This window comes from Callorhinus ursinus, unplaced genomic scaffold (assembly GCF_003265705.2).
Source record: "Callorhinus ursinus isolate GAN/ISIS: 27379988/994484 unplaced genomic scaffold, GSC_fseal_2.0 scaffold46, whole genome shotgun sequence".
NCBI classification, from domain to species: domain Eukaryota; kingdom Metazoa; phylum Chordata; class Mammalia; order Carnivora; family Otariidae; genus Callorhinus; species Callorhinus ursinus.
In genome coordinates, this window is record NW_027397108.1 from 7,243,755 (window position 1) to 7,254,505 (window position 10,751).

At 62.1% G+C, this 10,751-nt stretch overlaps 1 protein-coding gene across 1 annotated transcript in view; it reads left to right on the plus strand.

Moving 5' to 3' along the window:
• Positions 1-118: 118 nt before the first annotated feature.
• Positions 119-10,751, plus strand: part of NECAB2 (N-terminal EF-hand calcium binding protein 2) — a 26,597-nt gene continuing 15,964 nt past the window's right edge. The window contains exons 1-5 of the mRNA XM_073882338.1: positions 119-343; positions 2,918-2,942; positions 6,087-6,195; positions 8,055-8,080; positions 8,231-8,328. Coding sequence (XP_073738439.1) covers positions 119-343; positions 2,918-2,942; positions 6,087-6,195; positions 8,055-8,080; positions 8,231-8,328 — 483 coding nt within the window. The remainder of the gene's footprint in view (positions 344-2,917; positions 2,943-6,086; positions 6,196-8,054; positions 8,081-8,230; positions 8,329-10,751) is intronic.

The window sequence follows — 10,751 nt, forward strand, 5'->3', positions numbered from 1 at the left end:
GGGGGGGGGGGGGGGGGGGGGGCGGCGCGGGCGGCGGCGGGGAGGGGTCGCGCGGGGGCGGGCCGCGGGCCGGGCGGGGGTCGGCGGGTTTCCGGGCGGCGGCGGCGGGCGCGGCGCGATGTGCGAGCGGGCGGCGCGCCTGTGCAGGGCCGGCGCGCACAGGCTGCTCCGGGAGCCGCCGCCGCAGGGCCGGGCGCTGGGCGGGCTGCTGCGCTGGGTGGGCGCCAGGATGGGCGAGCCCCGGGCGCCGCTGGCCCCCGACGCCCACGACGCCCCCGCTGCGGACCCCAGCCCCGGCCCCGGGCCCGGCTCGCCGCGCGGGGGCACCGCCGTCATCCTGGACGTGAGTACGCGCCGGCCGGGACCCCGAGCCCCCTCCTCCCACCCGGGCGCTCCCGACGCCGCCCTCCTGCGCCCCCGCCGGGACCCGCGAGGCCCCCTCCTCCCCGGGCGGGTGACCCCCGGCCCTTTCCCCTCTGCGTCCCAGAGCGCGACCCCAGGCCCTCTGTGTCCCGTCCGGTCTCCATCCCAGTCTAGCCTCGCCCCTGGACCAGGACGGTCCTCCTCCTCCCGCCCCCTCCCTCCATTTCTCGGGATCCCCACCTTCTCGGAGCCGGGACCCTGGAGCCCTTCGACCTGGCCACCGCCCCCCTACTTTTGTGCTGGCCGAACCCTTACCCTTTCCCCAGCCCTGCACCCCACCCTTTACCCTCATCCCTGTCGGGACGAGAGCCCCTGCCGCCTCCAGCCCCCTTCTCCTCTCCATCCCAGATCCCTGCCTGAATCGCTACTCTCCTGAGACCCCCTCCCCTTCCAGCCTCTGGCTCCCGGGGCCCCTTTTCTCATCCTGGCCATAGACCCTGAGCCCATGCATTCTCATCCCCAAAGCACTTTCCCTTTTCACCCCAGGCACCAGCTCTTTGAAAGTGAAGCCCCCTCCCCACCTGTGTCTTCCCCTCTTCTTTCAGGAGAGCTGGGGCCACCCCCATCTGCTCTGAGCCTGGACCCCTCTGGGCTGCCAGCCCCCACCACCCCCCACTCCCCTAGGAGCCCCCTCTGTCCTCCACTCCTTCCATACCCTCTACTCAAACCACCCCTCCATCCCCTCTGGGATCCAAACCACCCACCTCTGGGAAGCCCACCTCACCCTCCCACCCACTCCCCAGGAGTGGGAGGAAGATTCTACAGGATGGACTGCTGAGGGTGGGAGACTCGCTCTGTAGAGTGAAGGAGAGGCGGCGGGGGCTCTATCCTGGGCACCCCCCCACCTCCTAACAGCATAGCTGTAGGTTGTGCATGTCCCAGTGAGGGTCCTGTGCCTGGTGGGTTTTGGGGAGAGTTGTGTCTGTGTGTTTGACTGTTGGGGGAAGCGTGGATTTCCTCGCCCCTTCCCTTCCTCTCTGCTGGAACCCACAGTTGGCTCTGTGCAGAGAGGGCTGGGCAGGGCAGGGGGCACTGTGCTGTGGGTGGGCAGGGCAGGGGGCACTGTGCTGTGGGTGCTTGTGGCTGCCCGCGGACACACACACACACACACACACACACACACACACACACACACTTGCACAGCCAGATCCTCTCTCAAGACCTCCCCCCCCACACACACACACACTTGCACAGCCAGATCCTCTCTCAAGACCCCAGCATAGTTCATGTGGGAAAGCTCTGGGGCCCACCCTTGCAGGGAAGCCCTGTCCAGACCCTTCCTGTTTCTAACAGTACAGGTAGTGGGCTCCGGGGTCCTTCTCAGGCTGGTGTGTGTGGGCTCTGAGCCTCCATTTCTTCATCTGGGAGATGGAGTGATGAGTGGGGGTGGGGAGCGGACGCCTGGAGCCACATCACGAGGTCTGCCTCGGTTGCTTGTTTGGTGTGGCCATCGTGGACCCCTGAGGGGGGACCCCTGGCCTCGGGGAACTTTGCAGTCAGGAGCAGGGGTGTGGAGGGCCCAGGGTGGGGCTTTGGGGAGGGCCTGGGTGCTCTGGTCATTGCTCCCCCTTCTGCCCCAGCCACAGTGGCTCCTGCCCAAGTACCCCAGGCTAGGGTTTTGGCTGCGGGAAGGGGGTGATGCCTGAGCAAGCCCTTCCTGAGCTTCAGCTTCAATCTGTCACAGTCTCAGGTGCTTGGGCGGGGGGAGGGAAACATCTGTTCTTGGCCCCAGGGCAAGAACCAAAGGTGGGATGGTCAGAGGGGGGTGATGCCCCCTCACCCCTGGCTCCTTCTTATCAGCATGGCTCCTCTCGTCCTAAAAATACCAGGAGTAGTCATCTGGTCTCAGCTCAGGTTTGGGGGGGGTGGCTGTCACCTCCCCCCTCCCCTCCCCCTGCAGCCAGAACTTCGCATCTGCAGCTGGGTTTCCAGCTTGGTGGCTGGCTTCCACCCCCCCCCGCCCCCCATAAAATAATCCAATCCCGCCCCTGGCTGGCCCAGTCACCAGGCCTCGAGGTTCCCTTAGCAGACACCTCTGTTTAGACCTAATCAACCTCCCTGGAGGACAGCGGGGCTCCCGCGGGGCTCTGGGAGGGGTGCAGTGGCTGCGTCCCGGGGGCCACGGATGCTGAGTGTGTGACTGAGCGTAGCACAGTGGGCGCGGCCGCGTGGATCGCTGGCTCTGGAAGCACACCCGCAAGCATGTGGACGGGTGCGCGCATGTGTGTCCGCGTGTGTGCGCGCATGTCTGTCAGTGTGGCCGTGGGCAGGCCGGCGGCCCAGAAGGAGCGTGGGCGCTGCTTCCTCGGCCGCTGGGAGGGCTCTGCCTGAAGCTCGGTCCCGCCCTGGATCCCAGCCGGGGTCTCCTCTTGGGGGAGGGGCTGCCCCGCACCCCCCCACCCCAGGAGGTGTGGGATCCCAAGATGAGTCAGAAGCCACTGGAGGGCGCCCGCCCCTCTGGGGCCCACGCTGACTGTACTTTTCTTCTCTGCAGATTTTCCGCCGGGCCGACAAAAACGGTGAGTTTCCCTCCCAAGCTGTGGCCTGAATGAGCCCTGGCTCCTTCTGTTCTGATGCTTCAGGGGCAGGGGCCCAGGGTAGGGGCGTGGACAGCCTTGCACCTAAAGGTTAAAAGTACAGGATGTCCTGAAGTCAGAAGGCCGAATCCTGGCTCTGCCCTATGCCTCAGTTTCCCTGTCTATGCCGTGGAATTCCCATAGTTCCTACTTAGTAGGGATGCCACAGGGATTCAGTGAGCTGGTGTCCGTGATGCCCGGATGTCTTGCATATAGTAGGTGCTTGGTGAACGTTAGCCCTCATGCAGCTGGGCTGGACCAGAGCAGCCCAGGTAGGGGGTCTCCAGCAACCACCCTTTAAGGAAGCCCCCAGCCTCACTCTAGGCCCTTCCCAGGCCCTGATGCGTGTCTTCCTCACTACGACCTCATGCACTCGGTGCTGTTTGCTCCTGTTCTGACAATCCCCTCGTGGTCCAGAGAGGTTAAGTGACTTGCTCAGGGTCGCCCAGCTGCAGGGCCTGTGCTGGCGACTCCCGGGGCAGAGGCGTCTTCATTGAGATAGACCCATCGTGGCTCCTGAGGGGAGGCCGAGGGTCAGGGCTCTGCCCACAGCCGGGGCACGAAGCCTGGAAGGGTGGGCAGGTGGCGTCCAGCGGAGGGGTGAGTGCCAGAGTGCATTTCTCTCCGGGGACATGGACTCAGGCAGAGTCCTGGCATTTGAAAGGTCACTGTGACGGGCTGAGCTCATGCTCATTAGCGAAGACAGCTGCAAACGGCCTGCTTGGTGTCCTTGCTGGGAGTGGGGGTGCCAGGCCCGCTCCTCGGATGGTACAGAGGCCTGGGTAGGAGCTGTTACCTCCCTCATTAGCTGACCGGGGTTCATTAGGGCCGTGGTAGAACATTTAAGGTAAATGTCAGCCCAGCAGACTGTGCTCGGGAGGCCTGGCGGGTGTCTCTGTGCCTGCTCTCCTGAGTGCAGACTGGGTGGAGGAACCTGGACAGGCAGGAGGAGATGGAGGCTGAGAGATGCCCCCCACCACCCCCAATGCTGTGCCCGTGGCAGCCATGACTAATCAATCACCGCACGCTTCCCCTGAGCGCAGACCTGGCCTCAGCCCTTCCACACGGCCCTGTGGCAGGGGTCGGGGGTCTCGCCAGAAGACTGTCCCCAGCTGTGGATCCTTTAGCGGCTCTGTGTCTCGGTTTACCACTCTGTAAAATGGGGGTCTTGTGAAGACTGAACTCATAGAAAGAGGGCCTGGGATGGGCATTCGCTGGGCGGGCGGAGATTATCTGGCTAGAGTTTATCTGTTGACACTGTGTGTCGGCCGCAGTTCTGCACGGTGCCTCCTTGTTTTTATCAGTAGTCTTGCCAGAGGAAACTTGGAAAGTCTCCTCTCTTTCAAAAACAGAAAGAGCCACCGTGGAGCTTGCATAGTTCACAGTTGGTAGCGTGAAGTCCTTTTCACGGTTGTATTTTTCTGTGAGTGTGTGTAGGGGCGGGGCAGGGCTTGTCTGCTTTGTTGGGGGGGGGTAGTGCGGGGAACTCTTGTTTTTGAAAGTTACAAATTCATTTCCCTCTGTGACATTGAACCTCGAGCCCGGATGTCAGAGGCGCACTGGGAGGTTGCCCTTAGCCCACCCCTCCCTCCAGCACATTCATTTTCTCCCTCTCTCCCAGCGCCTGACACTGTAGGCCTGATGGGCCAGAGGGAAGACAGGTGGAGGGAAGCCATGCAAGGTTCGAGGATCTCCCTCTGCTGAGCTGGTACCTGTGTCCTGCTTTGAGCCCCTGCAGGGTTTGTGGGAGCAGAGATAGATCATCCCAAGCCTTTAAAATACAAGAATGGGGGCACCTGGGTGGCTCTGTGAGTTAGGCGTCCGACTCTGGGTCAGCTCAGGTCATGATCTCAGGGTCCTGGGATGGAGCCCCGCTCAGCGGGGGGTCTGCTGAGAGGGTCTCTCTCCCTCTGCCCAAACCCTGTGCCCTTGTCCCCCTTCCCCTTCCCGGACCAGGAAGGGGCCTCTCTTTCTAATCCACACAGAGGTACCACATGGGCTTGCAGGGACTTTGGTTGCAGATTGGCTGGAAGTAACGGCCGGGGGTCTGTGCCGAGGGGCTGGGGGCTTCCCTCTCCCTGACTTCCACGGCCTCCCACAGACGTGGCCCCTTTAAGGAGCAGCAGGAACTGGTCTGAGATCATTGAGGAGGGGGCGGAGGCCGCAGGGGGTTGAGATCAGCAGGTGCGCCCAGGTAGAAGGAAGTTGCAGAGGGGGAAGCTTGGGGACTGAGTCTCCCAGAGTCATGGGTTCTGCCGCAAGTCCCTCCGTCTGTGACCACGTCCCCCCAGCCCATGAGACGTCCCCCCGCAGATGCTGGTGTCCAGGGGGGCTACAGGCGGAGGGAGAAGAGGTGAGACAGAGGGTGGGACCAGTGGAACACAGGGGCTGTGGAGCCCCTCCCACCCCAGGCCCACAGAGGCTGGCCAGTGCTGGGGGCGGGGGGCCCGGGCAGGCCTGGTGCCTCCTTCCCATGCGGTTTGGCGTCTTCCCGGTTGGGTCTCTGGCAGGGTGAGAACCAGACGGCTGTGGGCAGCTGTCTCCCATCAGACAGTATGAAAGTTTGGGCCCGAAGTTGGCAGAGTGGTGAGGAGGTGTTCCCTCCCCTGAGTCAGGACCTGGGTGCTGGGGTTGGAGATGATGCCAGTATGGGGCGGGGGGGATTATGTGGGCATTTGGAAGCAAGAGAGAATGGTCCTCAGACCCCCTGGCGTCAGCGTGGTGCTCCGGCAAGCCATACCCACCCCCAGGTGGCCAGGCGAATCGGGAGAGAAGAGCACCTGGCCGGGAGCAGGTGCTGTTCGTTGAACCTGTCGGTAAATGAGCCCCAGGAAATTAGCTGCTACTTGTCGTGTTTGCTGGCTTGGGGATTATCTGTAAATGGGAGCTGATATGTCGGCTTGGGAACCAGCTGGATGAGTTGGTGATTTTCTGCAGCCCGGAGTTTACTGGTTAATTTGGGCATTCGCTGGGCGGGCGGAGATTATCTGGCTAGAGTTTATCTGTTGATTTGGGAATCGTCTGGATTTGGGGATGTCTTATCTCTTAGACACCAGCTGCTCTACCTCCTTCCTCCCTTGCTTGCAGACGATGGGAAGTTGTCCTTGGAGGAGTTCCAGCTCTTCTTCGCAGATGGCGTCCTCAACGAGAAAGAGCTAGAGGATCTCTTCCACACAATCGACTCCGACAACACCAAGTGAGCCAGGCCCCCGTTGCTGGGCCTGGGGCGCGCAGTGGGTCTGGGGAGGACCGTCTTCCCCTCAGCGAGGTGATCCGTCTCTGTCTCCCACTCCCCCAGAGGGACAGGAGACCCGAAACTTCCCCACACTCGCTGACCCAAAAGTCTGATCTGTTTGGCCCCCACCAGCCGGGGTGACCTGGGGAGTGGGCACGTTGGTCTTTCCTGAACACACGTGGCTAAGGAGGGATAGACCCTCGATTCTGCAGCGTGTCCACAGGGTAATGAAAAGGGAAAGTTGGTATTGACCTCCGCCTCCTGCCCACTCAGCCCAGTTCTGACCCCGGCACCTCTTGCTCATCCCCAGTCCCGATGTGAACTCCGTGACCTTGATCCTCACTGGTCCTGTCTTAAACCAAACGGACCAGATACCATTCGTCGCTCTGAGTTTAACCCCGCCTCTCTCTATCCAGCTAACTCCCGTCGTAACCCCCCGAACTTGCATCTCAGAACTAACAAAACTTCTGGCCTGACCCATTCCCGAGCCAAGTGCATACTTACCGACCCCACCACCTCATCGTCTCCTGGGATTCCCCAGGCAGGGTGAGGCCCGGCCCCCTGCTCCACCCCGCAGCCCATCCCTTTCCTCGGGCCCACGCAGGCATGGGGACCAGAGTTCGGGGATGCTGCTTGGAGCAGGTCTGATGAGCTGGGGTCCCCTGAGACAGGCAGGAGGTGGTCTGGACAAGGAGCTGCCACCACGCATGCCTGCAAGGGACCCAGCACAGTGGTGTCCTGGACCAGAGGTTGGGGCTGAGAGTGTCGCCCCCGTGTAGGCTGGGGGCCAGGGTGGGCAGGTGTCCCTGTCTGGGGAAGGCCCCTGGAAACAGCTTCCTGCTGCAGACCCCGTGAAGGGCTAGGTTTCTGCCAACAGATGGAGGTTTCTGAGAGCTTCCTGCCGTCCCCCAGGGAGTTTTCAAAGGGCCAGGGTGCCCCTTGGTTTTTTCATTGTCCTGGTGCCTTTTGTGTTGGGCCAGCTGGGTGGGGAGGGGGGAAGGGAGGAGGCTTTGGTTGAAATCCTCTTTAAGCACAATTAAACAGACTTCCTTTCTGCAGGACTTGTCAGAACGTTTAATATGGGATGTGACTTGGAGAAAGCTCCAAGACAGGGCTTCCAAAGCCTCTGAACCCAGATTTATTTGGCCATAGGAGCCTTCTCCCAGACACATCTTACTGACCTGGGGTTCCAGGCGCTCTCCAGCCCAGGGCAGCCCCTCCTCTCTCAGTGAAGGAAGTGGGGCCCAGAAAGGGCCAGGTCATCAGAACCTGCACAGACACTCGGGTCCCTTGGCATCTGCCCCTGGCACACCCCACCACCACGTCTCTGCTCTGAGGCTGCATGCACCTTCCCCAGCATGGGTGGCATTCTGGGGCTTAGTCTCCTCTGAGGAAGCACAGAATCCTCTCCAGGGTGTAGGAATGGGGACACGGGACCCCAGGGCAAGGGTAGGGCTGTCCCAGGACCCAACAGATGGGGATGCCCCGGGGGAAGCCTGTACTAGTCATGGGCCCCCCACCTTCTGTCCATTCCCTCCCTTCTCCCAGCCCCTGGCTTAGCCCCATTCCGGGTCCTATATGCTCATGACAGGGGCAGTAGAGTGGGGGAGAGGAAGTGAGTGGTGGTGGGGTCAGAGGACACGCAGATGTGGGCCCTGCTCCGTCCTTGGAAGGGCTGGCATCCTTGACCTCATCTGCGAAGCAGGGCTCACGGGGCCAGCATGGAGGATGAGGACAGATAGGGTGTGGCGGCAGCCCGGGGCCGCGGAGGGGAGCGCAGACGGGATGGGCCTCCTGAGTCTCCCTCCTTCTCTCTGCAGCCACGTGGACACCAAGGAGCTGTGCGGTAGGTGCCCAGCTCTGCAGGGGCCAGGACTGGGGTGGCGGGGTGGGCCTCGGGGGAGTGCTGGGGGCCCAGGGGGGACTGCTGGGAGGCCCGAGGGGTGGCGTGGGGTCCTGCGCCTCTCGCCCTGACCTTTGCTTTCCCTTCCCTCAGATTACTTCGTGGACCACATGGGGGATTATGAGGACATCTTGGCCTCCTTGGAGACCTTGAATCACTCTGTCCTGAAGGCCATGGGCTACACCAAGAAGGTCAGGGGGCGTGGGTGGCCCCTGGGACTCCGGCGTCTGAGATTTCTCCCTGGGCATCCTCACCCAAGGGGGCCTGGATTTGGGATGCCAAGTGCTGGGTGGGTCGGGCCCTGGGGTGGGCTTTACTCGGGGCTCCCCGAGGGAGCTGATGGAAGCTGGGAGGTGGATGGAGGGGCTCGGCGAATGGCCTGGCCCTGCGGCACCTGGTTTGGAGCGCGGGGCCGTTTCCTGGCGTTGGGCGTGGTCTGGGCACGTGGTCCTGGAAAGCGAGCAGGGGCCTCCCGGAGCCCTCCGGCGCCCTCGGACAGGTGAGGTCCCCGACAGTCTCGGGCCGTCCTGTGGCAGGGCTACGGGACAGCAGGGGACGGAAAGACGCGGGTTCCTGCGGCTGCCCTTGGCCGAGGGCTTGCCCAGTGTCCGGTGTGAGAACCCTGCCTGGGTGGCAGGACTGTTCGGGGTGTTGGGAGCAGGCCCACTGCTGGGGTCCCTGCGTGTCCCAGAGAGAGGTCTCGGGGGCGGCTCCGGCGGCTCTACCCACAGCCCTGTCCCCGCCTCGTGTGCCCTGGAGGAGGATGAAGGCAGGGAGCCGCGGCCAGGATGGGGGCTGGGCGTCGCGCCTTCTCTGCTGCCGCGCAGGGCCGGAAGCAGCCCGTTCCCCAGCCTCGGAGTCTGCACCCCGCTGGGCCGGGGGCTGCCAGAGGGGCAGGCATCCAGAGAAGAGGTGCACTGGCCAGCCCTGCGGTACAGCCACTGTCACACACTCACCGCCCCATTTCGTAGCCATGCACACAGGCCCGGAGGAGGGAACCCTGCAGAGTCGTAGTCTGATGGCCATAGCTGCAGGCCAACTGAGAGAAGCTGAGGCAGGGACCCGGCAGGAGGTGTGGAGCTCGCCCGGGGGTGACCCGCGAGGGGGGGCAGCACACCGAGCAGGCGTGCAGGGAGGGAGTGGGGAGCGGGTCACACTGAGGGACACTGGCGGAAGGACCCCGAACCAGTCCCTTCCCCCCCCCCCCCCCCCCCCCCCGCAAGCCTCAGTTTCTCTGTGGAATACAGTGTTCACCTTCTGGTCCTCGGGGACTGAAGGAAGTAAGGTCTCTCGGCTACTTAGCAGGGGGCCTGGCACAGAGCAGAGGTGGCTGTTTTATCATTAGGCTCCTGTCGTCTGTCCGGACAGAAGTTAGATGAATTCTGTAAGCTTTTTCAAATGGTACTCAGTTACTGCCCTGCGTCTGTCAGGGACCCCTCTCTTCCTCCAGATCTCAGAAAAGCCGGGCCTGATCCTGAGCCTCCATGCACCCACATTTCCATCCCTCTCCTCCTGCCCTGCTATCACGAGTCTTGGCGTCTTAGAGCTTGCTTATTTATTTATTTATTTATTTATTAAGATTTTATTTATTTATTTGACAGAGGGAGACACAGCGAGAGAGGGAACACAAGCAGGGGGAGTGGGAGAGGGGGAAGCAGGCTTCCCGTGGAGCAGGGAGCCCGATGCGGGGCTCGATCCCAGGACCCTGGGATCATGACCTGAGCTGAGGCAGACGCCCAACGACTGAGCCCCCCAGGCGCCCCTTAGAGCCTGTTTTAAATATCGTGTGAGACCGCTTGCCTGTCATTGTTCATCTGTCTGGACTTCGGACGTTCTGAATGTATCAGGTGGGCAGTGGGTTTGCAGGGGACCGTGGAAAGAGCCCAGACTCTGGAATCCCTGCCCGGACCGGGGTAGCAGGCCAGCTCCGCGCCTGATGGCCCCGGGGGGACGCGTCCCACGTGCCCCCCACGGGACCCCTCGAGGTGGAGCCACCTCCCAGTGATGCCGTCTCGAGGTGTCACCCACATGCACAGTTACTTCTTGGTCTTTGGTCATAACTCTTTGTCGGAGAGACCTCATTCTCCACCAAGGAGCGGATTTTAACATCTCCCAGTAGAACTCGGGCCGGGTTTGGAGATGCTGCCCTGGGAAGGCATGCGCTCATGATGCTCAGTGCAGCCTTCGGGGCGTTTCTAGCTGTGATGGTAACGCTGTTTGCAGCGGCGGTGGACATTCCTTTTTCTGGCTTGTTTTCTAACCGAGTTTTGTTGGTAGAAATGCAGCTCGTTGGTTAATCCAGATGCTTCGCTCACACCGCCGGTCTGTGTTGAGTCGTTGGCCCGCGCGGATGCACGGTCCTGGCGTGAGTTGTGAGCTAGTGCGCTTCGCTTCTTGGAGTGTCCTGCGCGGTCGTCTTCGTTCTGGGCGCGCCCTGCAGCCTTCCCTCCCCCAGATTCTGCAGCCCCGCACCGCTGCGTCAGCTGTCCTTGTTTGGCTCGTGATTTTCAAGTGCGTCTCTCCAGTATTTCTCCGCTAATGACAATATTAATACCAGCTCTTATTTTAGAATCCTCTTCAGCCTGTAAAAAAAAAAATATATATATATATATAT